The 18,541-nt window shown below is 41.1% G+C and overlaps 1 protein-coding gene across 1 annotated transcript in view; it reads right to left on the minus strand.

Annotated features, from left to right (window-relative positions):
• ttc27 (tetratricopeptide repeat domain 27) overlaps positions 1-18,541 on the minus strand; it is a 307,508-nt gene that overhangs the window by 230,289 nt on the left and 58,678 nt on the right. The window contains exon 8 of the mRNA XM_069930951.1: positions 14,019-14,131. Coding sequence (XP_069787052.1) covers positions 14,019-14,131 — 113 coding nt within the window. The remainder of the gene's footprint in view (positions 1-14,018; positions 14,132-18,541) is intronic.

Below are 18,541 nucleotides of genomic sequence, written 5' to 3' on the forward strand. Positions count from 1 at the left end.
AATGGTAAATTTAGACCAAAACTGGATTTATCAAAAAAAGACGCACAACAGATAATATTTGTAAATTTATTAACTTAATTCATGCAGTAGAAGGGAATAAAGCACCTACAGTAGCAGTTGCTTTAGACGCAGAGAAGGCCTTTGACAGAGTAGAATGGAATTATTTGTTCAAAGTATTGCAAAAATTCAGTTTACCGGAGAAGTATATTAATTGGATTAAAGCATTATATAAGGGACCGTTAGCGAAAGTGACAGTAAATGGACATGTATCAAAGCAATTTAACTTAAGCAGGTCAACACGGCAGGGATGCCCACTATCACCTTTATTGTTTGCGTTAGCTATAGAACCACTAGCAGAATTGATAAGAACAGAAAATAATATAAAAGGAATAAAAATAAAAGACAAGGAATATAAAATCAGTTTATTTGCGGATGATGTTATAGTGTACTTAACAGAACCAGAACTATCAATAAAAGAATTATATAAGAAATTGAAGGAATATGGAGAAGTGTTGGGTTACAAGATAAATGTAAATAAAAGTGAAGCAATGCCTATGAATAATGCGGATTTCTCAAAATTTAACAAGGAATCACCATTTAGATGGCAAATGCAAGCAATAAGATACCTAGGTGTACAAATAAACAAAAATCTCGGCCAACTATATAAACTCAATTATTATCCACTAATGAAAAAATTACAGGACGATTTAGAGCATTGGAAAGATTTACCACTAACATTAATAGGAACAATAAACTGTATTAAAATGAACATTTTTCCAAGGATATTATACTTATTTCAGGCATTGCCAATACAACTGACAGAGAAATTCTTCAAGGAGTTAAAGAAAATAATAAGGAAATTTTTATGGAGAGGGGGGAAACCGAGGATAGCACTAGATAAATTAACAGAATGGTATAAACAAGGAGGCTTACAACTGCCAAACTTTAAAACTTATTATAGAGCCGCACAATTAAGATACCTATCAGATTTTTATCAAACAAGGGAAAAGCCAGATTGGACGAGATTAGAATTAGATAAAATAGCGGAAAAGATACCTGAACACATATTATATAAATGGGATGAAAAATTTGTACAACATATAAGTTCTCCAGTATTACATCATCTCCTCAATATTTGGAAGAAGATTCATGTAGAAAGAAATAAAACAAATTATCAATTACCAAAACTAATATTGACGCAAAACAACTTACTCCCTTTTACAATAGATAATCTTTCCTTTAGAGAATGGGAAAAAAAGGGATTAAAAGAATAGAAAATTGTTTTTCAGGAAATAGATTCTTATCCTTTGAACAAATGAAAGATAAGTACAATATAACTCAAGATACAGCGCTGGCATATTACCAATTGAGATCCTACTTGAAGGATAAATTAGGAAGCAGTTTGAGTTTGCCAGAGGGAAGTAACCTTGAATATGTGATTACAGATACAATGATAATCAAAAGACTTATAACAAATATGTATATTAAACTGCAAGAAAAGGAGAATGAGGAAACAAATGGTAAAACTAAACAAAAATGGGAACAAGATTTAAATATAAAGATAAAAAAAGGAAACATGGGAGAAGTTATGCTCCGGAACGATGAGAAATACAATAAATACAAGGTTACGTATGATACAATATAACTGGATACACAGGCTATACATTACACCTCAAAAGTTAAATAAATGGGACCCAACAGTATCTGATAGATGTTTTCGATGTAAAAAAGAAATGGGAACAACAATTCATGCAATCTGGACATGTGAGAAAGTAGAAAAATTTTGGGAAGATCTCAATCAGATATTAAATAAAATAACAGAAAACAATATACCAAAGAATCCAGAGATCTTCCTCCTAAGTAACATAAAAAACAAAGAATTTGGAATTGATTTGGAGGATGCACAAAAAAGATTTGTTAAGATAGCTCTAGCCGTAGCAAAAAAATGTATTATGTCAACCTGGAAATTGGAAGTTAATTTGAAAATACAACAATGGTATATAGAAATGAATAAATGTATTCCATTAGAAAAAATAACATATAGTTTAAGAAATAATATTGAAATATTCGAACAAATATGGGAGCCTTACATTAAATACAATAGCGAAAACCTACCGGGGAAAATCATTACCTAAGTTAACGGAAGGAAAAGGAAATGAAAAGAATGGACTCAGTAGAGTTTCTGGTGTATTTTTATTGAATGACAACATTGTCTGACTGGTTTAATGTATCCTAGATTTTATATCTTAAATGGACGGGAGGGGGGAGGTAGGGAGGGTGGGATGGGAGGAAGGAGGTGGGGGGAGAAAATGGCACTGTATATGTGTGAAAAGGAAAAAGTGTGTACCATGGTTAATGTGATTTATGGTGTGAAAAATAAAAAATTATAAAAAAAAACACCTACCAAATCAGTTAGAATTTAGTAGGTCACTAAATGGCTTCCTATCTGTTCAATCAAGCAGGGAAAGAAGCAAGGATGGTCATTCTCTGAATCCCAACTTACTTTAATTCAGGGGCACAAATCTTGCATCAAATCTTAAGATTTGAGTTCAAACCTTGCCTGAGGATAAGCATGAAAGGTGGTTAATGGTTTAAATCTGAAACCCTGGGGGAGTAACTGATACTTGAACAACATTTATTAAGTATTTAGATGAGTACCTGAAATGCTATGGGACAGAATACAACTGGTTGAGTGTTGGAAAATGGAACAAAAACACAGATTATCTATGATCACCCGAGGAGTTAAGAACATAATCTGTGCCTGATACTTCAAGAAGGCACCTCATTCCCAAGAGATAATAACTTTAGGCTATTATCCCAATAACTATAACATCTTGTAAATAACCACGCAACACTTCTCAAAGGAAATGGGAGCGTCACCTGATAACTTCATCAACATTCCTCCCTCCAGTGGCGCCATAAACATGTTTGATCCACCTTTGCTTTTTAAGAGAATCTCTTGATTTATATTAGCAGCTGAGTTTTCCCAAATAAACTCACATTTTTGATTAATTGAGATATTTCTGACAAAGCATTTTTTGAAAGCAATCCTCCACTTATTTAGCTTCAGCTGCAATTAATTTCAGACTGCAAATGGAATCTTAGAGTGTGTAATAATGTCTTATCAATAATAAAGCATTTCTTATGAGTGAGGGCCTAGAGACCACAAAAAAAGGCATCAGAATTGTAAGGTGCTGGTCTGCAGTGTGAAAGGCAAGGGAACATAACAAGTTGGAAATTATGCAAGATTATAAAATAAATTATCTAAGTTATTAAGTAGAGGATGAAAAACATTTAATTAGCCTCTGTTGGAACCCACCTTATTGAGTTATTGAACCATTCATCATCAGAATGCAATGGCAGGTTTTAAAATCCAGATAAAGTAATACAGTGATATTTAGATAAACTCTCGACAGTAAGAATGCAATGAGAAGGCCAAACACATTACCACAGAACTGAGTAATTTAAAAAAAAGTTCAAATCACAGCAAACCTCAGTGAAGATTCCACTATTATTGCTCTATCGAGTGGGATGGAAAGAGGAACAAAACACCGCATGAAGGGAAGGAGGAAACACAAATAAATAAATAGGTGGAAGAGGATTACCAATGGGACTTTTATCCTTCAGAGCAGATGCCTTGAAATAGCTTATAAAAAGATCACATTGTACTTTAATGGCACTCTTACACCAATCCCTGGATCACTGGAATTCTTTGTAATTTATTACAACTTTTAATCTCTAACTTCATAATTATGTATCACTATTTCATTTTGTAGTGATTCATTTCAGAATTCTTCACAACCTTTGCTAATACATGTGTAAGGCATCTAAGAGCAGCTAATTCAGAAGGTAAAAAAAATTGAATGGATTTGCAATTGACTTGTCCACAGAAGACAGAGGGAGGTGGTGGAAGAGTGCTGTTCTGACTAGCGGTATGTGACCAGAGGTGTTCCTGTTGTTTGTGAGATATATGTGACTTGAATGAAAAAGTTGGTGGGTGGGTTAGTAAGTTTACTGATGACACAAAAAAAAATTGCAGATGTGGACCAAGAGGCCAAACAAAGAAAACAACAGGATATAGATCTATTGCAGAAATGGCAAAGATATAGCCCATAAAGTGTTGCACCTTATGACGTCAAATACAAGGGAAAAGTATAGTTAAAATCAGAATTCTTAAAAGTATTCATGTGCAAGGGTATTTAGGGTCCACCTCCACAGCTCATGCAAACAAATAAGGGGGTAAAGGTGAAAAGCATGTTTGCCTTCATTGGTCAGGGCATTGAGAGTAAGGAAGTCAGTTAGGTCACGCTGGGAGCTTGTACACAATTCTGGTCACCTCAACACAGGATGTGGAGGCTTTGGAAAGTGTTAAACAGATTAGGACTTTATTCCCCGGAGCATAGAAGAATGAGGGGAAATTTGATAGAGGTATTAAAATTATGAGGGGGATTGTTGTGTGTGGAGGAAATGTGGCCTCCCTGCCTGTCTGGAATGTATGTATAGCAGATGGCCACGTGTCCTCCCTGTCTGGAATGTATTCGAAGTCACATCACCTGTCAGTCAAGGTTAGACACTGGCCACTAATTAGTGCACACCTTGCCAGTGGCCAAATCAGAATCAGAATTTATTGTCACAAACAAATCATGATACTCGGTGTTTGTTGCAGCTTCATAGAGCAAACATTCATATTATAACCATCTTACACATTACTATAAATAAAAAAAATTAAAATAGTAGAGCACAAAAAGTAAGGCAGTGTCCCTGTTTTATTGATCATTCAGGAATCTGATGCAGCAGGAAAGAAGCTGCCCTTGTACCACTGAGTGCTCATCTTTAGGCTCCTGTACCTTTTTCCCCCGATGGTAGCAGAGTGAAGAAGGCATGGCCTGGGTGGTGGCGGTTTTTGAGGATAGGGGCTGCTTTTTTAAGACACTGCCTCATGTAGATGCCCTCAATGGAGTGAAGCCTGGTGCCTATGATATCACAGGCCGAGTTAAAAACCCTTCTGAGTTTATTCTTGTCCTGAGAGTTGGCACCTCCATACCAGGCAGTGATACAACCAGACAGAATGCTCTCCACAGTACACCTGTAGAAATTAGAGAGTTTTCGATGACATACTGAGAAATGAAAAAGGAGAAATGCAGTAATTATTGGGGTCTCTATTGTCAGGGGTACAGACAGGAGGTTCTGTGAGCCAGATAGGTATACCCGCATGGTGTGCTGTTTCCCTGGTCCAAGGGTACAAGATGTCACAAATCGAGTCCAAAATATTCTGAGAGGAGAGGGAGAGCAGCCTGATGTCTTGGTACATGTGGGTATAAACGACATTGACAAGAAAAGGGAGGAGGTAATGAAAAGGGATTACAGTGAGCTGGGACAAAAGCTGAAAGACAGGAACGCTAGGGTGGTGATCTCGGGATTACTACCTGTTCCAAATGCAAGTGATGAAAAGAATGTAAGGATAAGGAAATGAACGTGTGGCTGAGGTGCTGGTGTACAAGGCAAGGATTTGGCTTCTTGGATCATTGGGATCTCTTTTGAGGAAGGCATGATCTTTACAAGGACAGGTTGCACCTAAATCCAAAAGGTGTCAACATTTTGGCAAGTATGTTTGGTACAGCAGTGGGGCAAGGTTTAAACTAATTTGGCAGGGTTATGGGAACCTGAGTGGTAGGGAAAAGGGTAGGGAAGATAAAGTAATGGCCAGGAAAAGTAAAATAGGAAAAGTAATGTTGGGAGGAGAAAGTAAAAAAATCAGATGGTGCAGTGAGTTTTCGGGTCAATGTTAGTGTTAAGAAAATTACAAAGAAAAATAGTGGGCAGAAAAATCAAAAGAAAAGGTTACAGAAGTCACTAGATATTAAAAGGACAAAGAGCATAAGGGCACTTTATCTGAATGCCCGCAGTATTAGGAATAAGGTTAGTGAACTTGAGGCGCAAATCGGTACCCACGCCTATGATTTGGTAGCCATCACGGAAACATGACTACAAGGTGACCCTAAATGGGAATTAAACTTTCAAGGGTATCAGGTGGTGCAAAGAGATAGACAGGATGGTAAGGGAGGTGGAGTTGCACTCTTAATCAAAGATGAGCTCCAGGCAATAGTGAGGGATGATATAAGATCTAAAGAGCATAATGTTGAGTCCATTTGGATAGAGATAAAGAATAACAAACGGAAAAATTATTGGTGGGTGTTATCTATCGCCCACCAAATAACAATAGTTTAGTGGCACAGGAGATAAGTGAGGCATGTAGTCATGGGGCACTTTAACTTCCACATAGATTGGGAAAATCAAGTTGGTCGTGGGAGTCTGGAAGAGGACTTCATAGAATGCATCTGCGATAGCTTTCTTGAGCAGCATGTGAAGGAACCCACAAGAGAAAATGCTCTCCTGGATCTAGTGTTGTGCAATGAGATAGGTAGAGTAGCTGATGTAATAGTCAGAGACCATCTGGGAAATAGCGATCATAGTATGATTGAATTTCTCATTCAGATGGAAGGGGAAATAGTTATATCTAAAACTAATATATTATGCTTAAACAGGGGGGACTACCATAGGATGAGAGAGGAATTGGGCAGAGTGGACTGGGAGCACAGGCTCATTGATGAAACAGTTGAGGAACAGTGGAAGATTTTCAAAGAAATATTTTGTAATGCTCAACAAAAATATATTCCGGTCAGGAAAAAGGGCAGCAAGGGAGGGAAAAATCAACCGTGGTTAACAAAGGAAATAAAGGAGAGTATAAAATTGAAGGCACAGGTGTACAAAGCTCAAAGAGCAGTGGGAAACTGGAAGATTGGGATAACTTAAAGACATAACAAGGGGTTACAAAGCGGGTAATAAGAAATGGGGAAAAGGATTATGAAAGTAAATTGGCACAAAATATAAAAACAGAAAGCAAAAAATTTTATAAATATATAAAACGGAAGAGGATGACCAGAGTTAACATAGGAGCCTTGGAGGATGAGAAAGGAAAACTGGAGGCAAAAAATGAGGAAATGGCCGAGGCATTGAACAAATATTTTGTGTCAATCTTCACGGTGGAAGACACATCCAGCATGCCCAAGTGCGGAGTTAAGGATGCGAATGTTGGGGAGGGCCTTGATAAAATAGTTGTTACAAAGGAAGTAGTGATGGAGAAACTAATGGGACTAAAGCCAGACAAATCACCTGGTCCTGATGATATGCATCCAAGGGTTCTGAAGGAAATGGCAGAAGTTATAGTTGATGCATTGGTGGTCATATACCAAAATTCCTTGGATTCTGGGCAGGTCCCGGCAGACTGGAAGACAGCAAATGTCACGCCACTTTTTAAGAAGGGATGTAGGCAGAAGACTAAAATTATCGGCCAATTAGCTTGACATCTGTAGTTGGAAAAATGCTTGAAGCCGTCATTAAAGATGAAATAGTGAAACTTTTGGAACGTAAGGGTTAAATCAGGCAGACGCAGCATGGTTTTAGAAAGGGAAGATCTTGTTTGACAAACTTGTTAGGATTCTTTGAGGATATATATAATGGGTGCGGTGGATAGAAGGGAACAGGTTGATGTTGTATATTTGGATTTCCAGAAAGCATTTGATAAGGTGCCGCACAAGAGACTTCTCAGTAAGTTACAGGAAAGTGGAGTCGGGGAAAGTCTATTGGCCTGGATTGAAAATTGGTGCTCTGACAGGAGGCAGAGAGTCGGGATAAATGGGAGTTTTTCAGGTTGGCAGAGAGTGGTAAGTGGGGTGCCGCAGGGGTCAGTGTTAGGCCCACAACTGTTCATCATTTACATTGATGACTTGGAGGAGGGGACAAAATTTGGTGTAGCCAAGTTTGCGGATGACACCAAATTGAGTGGAAGAGCAAATTGTAATGAGGATGTGGAGAGTCTGCAGAGGGATATAGTTAAGCTGGATGAGTGGGCAAATGTCTGGCAGATGGAGTACAATGTTAGTAAGTGTGAGGTTATCCACTTTGGCAAGAAAAATAAAAGAGCTGAATATTATTTAAAGGGTGAAAAACTACAGCATGCTGTTGTGCAGAGGGACTTGGGAGTGCTTGTGCATGAATCCCAAAAAGTTAGGTTGCAGGTGCAGCAGGTTATTAAGAAGGCAAATGGAATGTTGGCCTTCATCGCTAGAGGAGTTGAATTCAGGAGTAGGGAGGTAATGTTGCAACTGTACAAGGTACTGGTGAGACCGCACCTGGAGTACTGTGTCCAGTTCTGGTCTCCATATTTGAGGAAGGATATACTGGCTTTGGATACGGTCCAGAGGAGGTTTACTAAGTTGATCCCTGGGATGAAGGGGTTGACTTATGATGAAAGATTAAATCATCTAGGATTGTATTTGCTCGAGTTCAGAAGAATGAGAAGAGATCTTATAGAAACATATAGGATTATGAAGGGTATGGATAAGATAGATGTAGGAAGGTTTTTTGAGCTGGCTGGGGAAACTAAAACGAGAGGACACAGTCTCAAGATTCGGGGGAGTAGATTTAGGACAGAGATGAGGAAAAATAGTTTTTCCCAGAGTAGTGAATGTTTGAAATTCTCTATCCAGGGAAGTGGTTGAGGCTGCTTCATTAGACATATTTAAAATTCGGTTAGATAAATTTTTACATGATAGAGGAATTAGGGGATATGGGGAGAAGGCAGGTAGGTGGAGTTCGGTCATAAATTAGATCAGCCATGATCTTATTGAATGGCGGAGCAGGCTCGATGGGCCATTTTTGGCCAACTCCTGTTCCTACTTCCTATGTTCCTATGTTTACCTCACAATGTATAGGCGCTGGCGAGCCTTCTTTATGATTGCATTAACATGGAGGCTCCAGGACAGATCCTTAGAGATGTTGACACCCAGAAATTTGAAATTCTTGACTACCTCCAATGAGGACTGGGTCATGTTCCCCTGACTTCCTTCTGAAGTCCACAATCAACTCTTTGGGCTTGCTAACGTTGAGCACGAGGTTGTTGTCATTACACTATTCAACGAGCTGATCCATTTTCCTCATACACACTTCCTTATTGCCATTTGTGATTCTGCCGACAACTGTAGTGTCATGGGCAAATGTGTAGATAGCATTGGGATTGTGGCTAGCCACAAAGTCATGAGTGTATAATCAGTAGACCAGTGGGCAAAGCACGGATCCTTGGGTGCGTCTGTGTTGATAATCAGTGAGGAGGAGATGTTATTTCAAATTCATGCTGACTGTGGTCTTCCAATGAGAAAGTCAAGGATCCAGTTACAGAGAGGGGGGGGTGGGGGGGGGTACAGAGACCTAGAGTTGGTAGCTTGTTGACCAGCACTGAGGGAATAATGGTATCGAAGGTCGAGCTGTAGTCGGTGAAGAGCTGCCATATGTATAAATTGGTGTTTTCGAGATGATACAGAGCTGAGTGAAGAGCCAACGATATTGCATCTGCCGTTGAGCGATTTTGATGATAGGTGAATTGCAGCAGGTCCAGATCCTTGCTTAGGTACTTGTTAATTCTGGCCCTGACCAGCCTCTCAAAGCATTTCATCGCAGTAGAAGTTAGTGCTACTGGGCAATAGTCATTGAGGCAGCTCCCGCTACTCTTCTTGGGTACCAGAATGATTGATGCCCTTTTGAAGCAGGTGGGAACCTCTAACTGCAGCAATGATAGACTAAAAATGTCCACTCAAAATTCAAATCACTCAGCGTCACTATTGGCTAGACACACAGATTAACGCTGTATTTAGAACCGGCACAGAGCACATTTCACTCTCTGCCTCGTGGTCCAAGCCCCGGACTCCACTCCATGCCAAGTAGGCACTGAACTGAAGCTAAGCCGTAGTATTGCTACAGATCAATACTTGCAGTAGAGCTGCACCTCCTGATGATCAGGGGTCCAGGAGCGTGTGTAGAACCGCTGCTTATAGTGCGCGAACATCGGCACCACCTGTGTGAATTAGTAATTGTTTACTGTTTAATGTTTTCCCTCGCTCTTTTATGAACTGTGTGCATGTTTTATTCCCGTTACGATTTTTCCACACTCTTCTATAAATAGTAATGTGTGTCAATAAAGTTGCGTGTTATTACAAACCCTTGTGTTCAGACTCGTCTCCCTGTGAACCCAATGAACCTGATACTCCCTGAGGCCAGGGGCAGTCCTATGGTTACTGATATCGCTACTTAGGAGCTAGTGAAGTATCAATCAGGACTCCCAGAGAGTTAGGGAAATAGAATCCCTGCAATACAAGTGTTGTGGACTGTGAGAGGCTCTGCACATTGTTCAAAGGCAAGTTACTAACAGAATTTAAAATCATCAAGATTATTGAAAAACAGCAGCTGCAAGCAGCTCACTGGCTTGGCTTGTAGCTTGACTCAGGAAGAGTCCGACCCATTGTCCAGCAGGGGGAGGCAATCGACATGTGGATGGGGAATGTTTCTGTGTGGATGGATGGTAATAAAACTGAGTCCCATGACACACTTCCTTCTCCCTGCATGCCTGAACCTTTACAAGCCTGACCAGTGACCACCAGGCCACAGGGCTACCATGAGGGCACCCTGCTGACCCTCCAAAACAGGAAGGTAGCCCCCATTATCCAGACTGGTGCCTTGGTGAGCTATTCAGTCACTGCTGCATGCCCCGACCTTTGAGGGGTGTCTTGCCCCTCATGGAACTGGCAACCAGGAAGGGGTTCAGAGAAGTCATTACCCTCCTGGAGGGATCAGAGTACACAGAGCAGTGAATTCCTGCTTGAGGTTTCAGGGTTGAGGGGAAGTTCCACAACATCACCCTCCCGGTGACTTACGAAGGCATGTGTGCTCTCTGGAGAAAGCATTGCGGGGGAAGAACCAAGGGAGTACAGCTTCCCATGCGCTGTCCACTCGACCCAGTCCGGCCTCCCCTTTGGTCCTCCCCCACCGGAGGTGGGTCCTGACGAATTATCTTTTGAGCTCTCTCGCCACCACAGGAGAGGACTATCCTTCAGGCTGTTCCTCTTCTCAATACAAGGATCTACGAAATGCTCACCCCAATAGACTGTTGTGATCAAATCACTGGTTTCAACCACCAAGAACCAGCTTTGTCACTTTATTATGCAAAGAACTCTCCCTGTAAGATGGGCAGCAGCTGTTGCCATCACTGGACATTCTCGCTCAACAGGGGCTCATCTTTTGTTATGCACCTTCCAAGTACGGGCCTTTAAAATTGACCTTTTTGTTTTCTCACTTTTTCAATCATCCTGAGCTGTCTTTTAAGTAGTGTCATGGAATTAAAGTTAAAGATTCATTGTTACAATTTACAGATTCATAATCTATTGTTACAATTTGTAGATTAAAAGTTATAGTTTATAAGTAAAGTTTTATTGATCAAACATTAGTAAGAAATATTGTATCTATTTTGTGTCACTTGACAATGACAGTGTCACCCCAGAACTCCCAGTAACAGAAAACGCTTCTTGGGGTAGGGGCTTCGGGAGATCTTATTTAAAGACACTAAATTGGCTACCCCTTCAGTCCTGAATCCTCCTGGCTATCATTATAGGGATCCAACACAGGCAGATGTGCATCCATTTGAAGAGAACGCAGCAGGAATGGCATCCTGGTGTCAAACGACATCGCAGAAAAATGGGGTGCTCCAGGTACACCCTGGGAATACGTCTGCCAACCTGCCCCCTGCCTCACCATGGGTTAGCATGGTGGCAGGCATCTGGATTCTCTTAGCCCAAGTCTGAGGCCAAGGCTCGGGATGCGCAAGCCACGATAGGCCTCTGGCACCTGATGGATGGCCTGATCGCAAAGGGTTGGTGGTAAGGGGTGGGGGGGGGGGGTTGGTGGTAAAGGGGGGGGGGTTGGTGGTGGTAAGGGGAGTTGGTGGTAAGGGGGGAGGGGGGTTGGTGGTAAGGGGGGGTTGGTGGTCAGGGGGGTTGTTGGTAAGGGGGTTGGTGGTAAGGGGGGGTTGGTGGCAGGGGGGTTGGTGGCAAGGGGGGGTTGGTAGCAAGGGGGGTTGTTGGTAAGGGGGTTCATGGTAAAGGGGGGTTGTTGGTAAGGGGTGGGTTCATGGTAAAGAGGGGTTGGTGGTAAGGGGGGGTTGGTGGTAAGGGGGGGGCTCACATTTTCCTGCCAAGCTGGAGGAAACAGGCACATGATTCGGTGACCGAACAAACTGGTTTTTCTCCCCTTCCCTCTGACATTGAGGAACAGCTCCCACAGCATCCTGCTCCATTGGAAACACAGTCACCCCGTTTGGTCTGGGTGGGGGAGGGCTGGTGAGGTGCTGTCATTGCATTTGATTATGTGCTTTGCCCAGCATTTGGAAGGCACTTGTGTATATGAGTGCGTTAATTATTGTTTTTTTAAACACATCTTCATGTTCTTCATTTTTTTTCAATTATTATTAAATGTACATAACGTCATTGATTTACTTCAAGGTGATTTATTTGATTGGCATCATAGTAATTCCAGAGTGATATGGCTTCCAAGGGGTGGAATGTTGTGTGTGGAGGTAATGTGGCCTCCCCACCTGTCTGGAATATGTGTATTGTGGGTGGTCACACTGAGGTAGTGAATGTGGGCTCAACTTTAAGCTTTAAGAAAAATTTGGACAGGTTGATGGATTGGTGAGGTATGGAGGGCTATGGACAGGGTGCAGGTCAGTGGGGCTAGGCAAAAAAAATAGTTCAGCACAGACTAGAAGGCCCGAAGGGGCCTATTTCTGTACTATAGTGTTCTATGGTTCTAAGTCCATAGATCCCTCAAGGTTGCCATGAAAGTTGATTGGTTGGTTAAGTAAGCACATGGTGTAATGGCCTTCACGAGTCGGAGAAATGAGCTGCAAGGTAATGCTACAGCTCTATAAAACCGGTTTGTCCACACTTTAAAGATTGGTGTTCAGTTCTGGACCCCTCATTAAAGGAAGAATATGGAAGAGAGTGCAAAGGAGATTTACCAGCATGCTGCCTGTCTTATGAAGAAAGGTTGAGCAAACTAGGGCTTTCCTCTTTGCAGCAATGCAGGATGAAAGGTAACTTAATAGAGGAATATAATATTATGAGAGGCATAGAGAGCCATCATCTTTTTCCCAGAGCAGCAATGGTCAATAGCAGAGGAGATGAGTGCAAGGCCAGTGGCAGAAAACTGAGGGGAAATGTCAGAAATAGCTTTTATTTGTATACAGTATTCTCACAGAGGGTGGTGGATGCTTGGAAGGCACTCCCCTCGTTTGCTTTTATCTACCACCATTCAAGATCAGAAATTTCAGGACTGTAGTGTGATGGATCCCAAACTCTAGGTCAGCGTTTCTCAACCTTTTTACCCTTGAAATAGTTTTCATGTCTTAGGGAACCCCTGAATAAAAATTATTAAATACCATTATTAATATCTGTCTCTTTTATATTTTTATTGTAGTTCACGTGGTAAACATTGTTTTTTTTTTCGGATAACTTGTTTAAGGAAAAACTGACCCCCTTTTTTTTTTAAATCAAATTTATTGGCAATGCAAAAAAAATCATACTGCTTGGTTATGAGACCTCACACCGAGGTTTTAATTTTAAATAATATAAGAGGTCAAAACCTTTATTCTAATAACCAAGGATTTTCCAACAATATGCCGTCCGTGTATAGTAAAATTACGAATAAAAAATTAAACAAAAATTGCTCAAACATGCATTAGCCTATTTATCACTGTTTCTCGCGGAACCCCTAGCGACTTCTTGCGGAACCCTAGGGTGCCGGGGAACTCTGATTGAGAAACATTAATCTAGGTATTGCATGCAGCTGAGCACACAAGTTAGCACATCGTTTCTAGATACACCTTCTGCTACCCCTACCATGATTTTCTACTGATTCAACAGTTGAGGGAGGACAATAGGTGGTAAATGGAAGGGGGGGGGGCGGGTGGGGGAGTGGAGAAAATAAGTTTCCTTGCCCAGGTTTGACCTGGTGTCCTGAGACTTTGAGGTCTGGAGTCAATGTTGAGGACTCTCTATACTATTGATATATCACAGTGCTATCATCTCTACAACATGAACTTCTGTTCAGTCATCCACCACAAAGCTGCTCACCAGATTCCCAGGATTACAGCAAGCTCCTCCGCACACAGATCCAGTTTCTTATGTTCCTCTCGATCCATCAGCTCAACTGAATTCAGCAAAGTGTCACTATTCAAGTCAAGGTTCTGTTGGCAATTGAAGGGAAACATCACCTCAGCAGTTTTATTTTATTCTTTGTGTATTATTTATTCACTCAATGTTAGTCCCAAAAGATTTTAATACAAATGATAAACTGTGTTCCCCAGCCTTCAATTCTATCCATCTCTCCCAAGTATCTACAACTTCCTCAGGCCTTTCACGAACATGTGTAATACATGACCCACGTTTGCATGCGTTCTGGTTTCCAGTGCCAGAGAGAACCATCATGTTGCTTCTCTCTGGCCCTGCCTCAGCTCACCCATTGCTGAAAACCTCCCTGTTGGTTCAGGATTTGACTGTTTCAGTGCATTTTCAACCTAGCTCTTTCATCCTACTATATGTAAAGGTGAAGTAATCTATAACTCTGGTGCACACGTTCTCTTTACATGTCCCATTTAGTCATCACCCTTCCACTGGCTGACATTGCTTTTGGATACATTCTTTCTCTCACAATTCTTTAATTTACTCCAATCCCTTGATATGTCAAAGTTCCACAAGTTCTAGCCTCAAGCATTCTCAAATTTAATTGATATATCAGCGACTGTGCCCTCATCTGCCGAAGCCTCAAAGTCTATTATTGCCTTCTATCCCTGACCCCAATTCCTTTAAGACACTCCTTAAAACCTTATTCCTTGACCAAACGCTTCATCCAGTCCTCATCAAGAGCTCAGTAGTGGAGAGGGTCAAGAACTTTAAATTCTTGAGTGTCAACATCTCCGGAGATCTGTCCTGGAGCCTCCATGTTGATGCAAGGCTCACCGGCCGCTAAACTTTGTGAGGTTTTGTGGAGGTTTGGTATGACACCGAAGACACTCAAAAATGTCTTCACATGTACCATAGAAAGCATTCCGGCTGGTTGCATCACTATCTTGAACAGAGGTGCCAATTCCAAGGACAGGAAAAAAACTCCAGAGGGTTGTTAGCTCAGCCTGCGACATCACAAGCACCAGTCTTCACTCCATTGAGGATGTCTATAAGAGGCAGTTGTCTTAAGAAAACAGCCTCTATCATCAAGGATCCCCACCACCCAGGCCATGCCCTCTTCACTATGCTACCATCGGGGGAAAAGGTACAGGAGCCTGAAGATGAGCACTCAGCGGGACAAGGACAGCTTCTTCCCCGCCGCCATTAGATTCCTGAATGATCAATGAACCAAAGACACTGTCTTTTTCCTGCACTATTTTTATTTATTTTTGTAAGGTGGTTTCAGTAAATATTTGGCTCTGTGATGTCACAAAACAACAAATTTTGTGAGTTGTTCATGATAATAAACTCAGATTGAAGCATTTAGTCATCTGTCTTAACCATCTGTACTTGGCTCAAATTTTGTGCAATGACTCTTTAAAATTCTTGAGTTAGCTTGCAAAGAATATGTACTTTAGTAATACTTTGTTTTTTTGCTATTTTCTCTTCACCTGTTCTCATTTCCACAGTACTCTTCAATGTATCCAAAGGGTTTTATTCTATCTACGGGACAATAATTTTTCTGTTCTAATTCTACTTTGATCAGTGCTCTCAGGAGTTTTTCTACTTTCCTACAAAGACAGGAAAGTTGGTTATCATTATTTGCATTGATTGCAATTTAATTATTGTCAACCAGTATTTTTTTAAAATTTAGAGATACAGCACAGTGACAGGCCCTTCTGGTCCACGAGCCCAAAACACCCAATTATACCCATTTAACCAATCGTCCTACCAACCCCATATGCCTATGGAACGTGGGAGGAACCCCACACAGACACAGGGAGAACGAACAAACTACTTACTGTTTATTTTTTAATTATTTAAACATACAGCATGGAAACAGGCCATTTGGCCCATGAATTTCTTCCACCCAATTTACAGCCCATTAACCTACACTCCTGGTTCATTTTTTGAAAGGTGGGAGGAAATCGGAGTCCCCCTTGAAAACCTACGCAGACACGGGGAGAACATACAAACTCCTTTGGGGAGAACATACGAATTCCTTTCAGGCAGCACGGGACTCTAACTCCGGTCCGGTCCCAACCCCTGGCACTGTAAAGGCATTGCGCTAACCGCTACGCCAACCGCGTCTCCCTAAAAATGTCAGATACAAACTCGGGTCACTGGTGCTGTAATAGCTTTGCGCTTACCGCTACGTTAACTGTGCTGCCCACTACTTACTCAAGTGTACTTACTCAAGCATTCTGTTATTTTTTTTGAACAGTTTTATTATCATCTTTTTCAATGATCAGAAGCTGTTGGATAACAATATATCGGGAGCCACAGCAAAAAACGAGCAATTTTGAAAAATTGGTTCAGTCCACATGGATGAAAACTTATAAAATCTAAAACCAAAATACTGCAGATGCCAGAAATGCGAGAAAAAGAAACAAATAGAAAATGTTAGGGATACAGAAAAGGTCAGGGAGCATCTGTAAAGAAAGAGTTAACCTTTCAGGGAGATGACCATTCGTCAGTTCTGAAGTGTTTGGGTTATTTATCTCTCCACAGATTCCCCCTAACTTGCTGCTTCCAGCATTTTCTGCTTTTATAGGCTATAAGAACTAAGTTCCGTTATTAATGTTCACAGACTATATGCATTCACAGTTGCAATTATTCTACATAAATGATACACAAATTGAAAATTGATATGTTGCTTCTTTCCACCTAACCAGGTCTATGGACTCTTATTTTGAAAGTGTCTGTCATTTTAAAAATAAGTTTAGCAAAACTCCATAAAGTTATAAAAAAATGTCTGATTCTCAGTAACATAAAAATCCAATCCCTATACAATCTACTTTGGTGCCTTTTGTCTCAATTTTTTTCTCCTATTAATTTCAGTGGTATCTGTTTCATGATGGTCTCTGAATGTATTTCCAGACGTATTACATGAAATGGATTTCTCTTTAAAAATCAAGAACTGGTGCATAGCCTCTGGCTATTCTCCATCACGAAAGGCTGTATGTAGGGACAATTAATTCCTGATGTCCAACAATTTAAAGAGTCATCAGGCTGAAAACAAAAACCTAACTGTTTACTCTCCTTTCCAGATCTCAATATGATGATCTCTGGTTTTCGAAGCACCACCACCTGTTATATTCAATTCTATTAACTACGATACTATCAGCACCACCCACCTTCAGAGAGTGCAAATGTGCACTACGTGCCAAAATCAGGCTGATCTGACCAACCAAGGTCCCCAAGAGAAGACAACATCTCGTCTCATAATTACTCATCAATTCCTGATTTTTTTTAATATATATTAGCATAATCCCCTAGTGATTTTAGTATTATTCACCTCATCAGTCCAATATTTGTTAACACTCAGAAAAGCAAAGGCTACCGTCTTGCCTGAAGAAGGGCTTGGGCCAGATTGTTGACTGCCTTTTACTTTCCACGCTTGCTGCATGTTCTGTTGAGCTTCTCCAGTACTTCTGTGCATTCAGAATCAGAATTTATTGTCATGAACAAGTCATGAGATTCAATGTTGTGCGGCAGCGTCAGAGGGCACAAAAAGTGAAGCAATGTCTTTAGTTCATTGATCATTCAGGAATCTGATGGCAGCAGGGAAAAAGCTGTCCTTGCACTGCTGAGTACTTGCCTTTAGGTTCCTGTACCTTTTTCCTGATGGTGGCAGAGTGAAAAGGGCATGGACCTTGGTGGTGGGGGTCTTTGAGGATAGAGACTGCTTTTTGAAGACTACCCTTTATGAGGGTATCCTCAATGGAGTGAACTCTGGTGCCTGTGATGTTGCAGGCCGAGTTAACAACTCTCTGGAGTTTATTCTTGTCCTGACAGTTGGTGCCTCCATTAAAGGCATTGATGCAACCAGCCAGAATGCTCTCCAGAGTACACCTGTAGATGTTTACGAGAGTTTTCGGTGACATACCGAATCTCCTCAAGACACTGGTGAGCGTCAACGTGAATCTCCAGTACAGATCCAGGAATTTGAAGTTCCTGACCCTCTCCACTACTGACCCTCCTTGATGAGGACTGGGTCATGTTCCCCTGACTTCCTCCTGAAGTCCAAAACCATCTCCTTGGTTTGCTGACATTAAGCGCAACGAGGTGATCTATCTCCCTCTTGCACGCTTCCTCATTATGCATCATGCAAAAATTGTTCAGCCTGTTTCCATGGCCTGATTGTTGGTCACCAAATTAATGCCCCATTCTGGGTTCTCCAACGAGCTTTCATGAACACATAGCATAACTAATCGGGCAGTTCAATTTCCCATGCGCCAAAACTCAACCTCATCTGGAGAGGAGATGCATTCAACCCACTAATTCCTGATTGATGCATAGCAATTTACTTAATCTCTTTCCTGAACAGTCCAAAGAGTTGAGGGTAGGTCAAATGCCATGACCATTTAAGGTGCATCAAGAACTCATTGCAATTTCAGGAATGAGTTGACCAAGTCAGAAAAAGGGTAACA

The sequence above is a fragment of the Narcine bancroftii genome, chromosome 4, assembly GCF_036971445.1.
Source record: "Narcine bancroftii isolate sNarBan1 chromosome 4, sNarBan1.hap1, whole genome shotgun sequence".
Taxonomy (NCBI): domain Eukaryota; kingdom Metazoa; phylum Chordata; class Chondrichthyes; order Torpediniformes; family Narcinidae; genus Narcine; species Narcine bancroftii.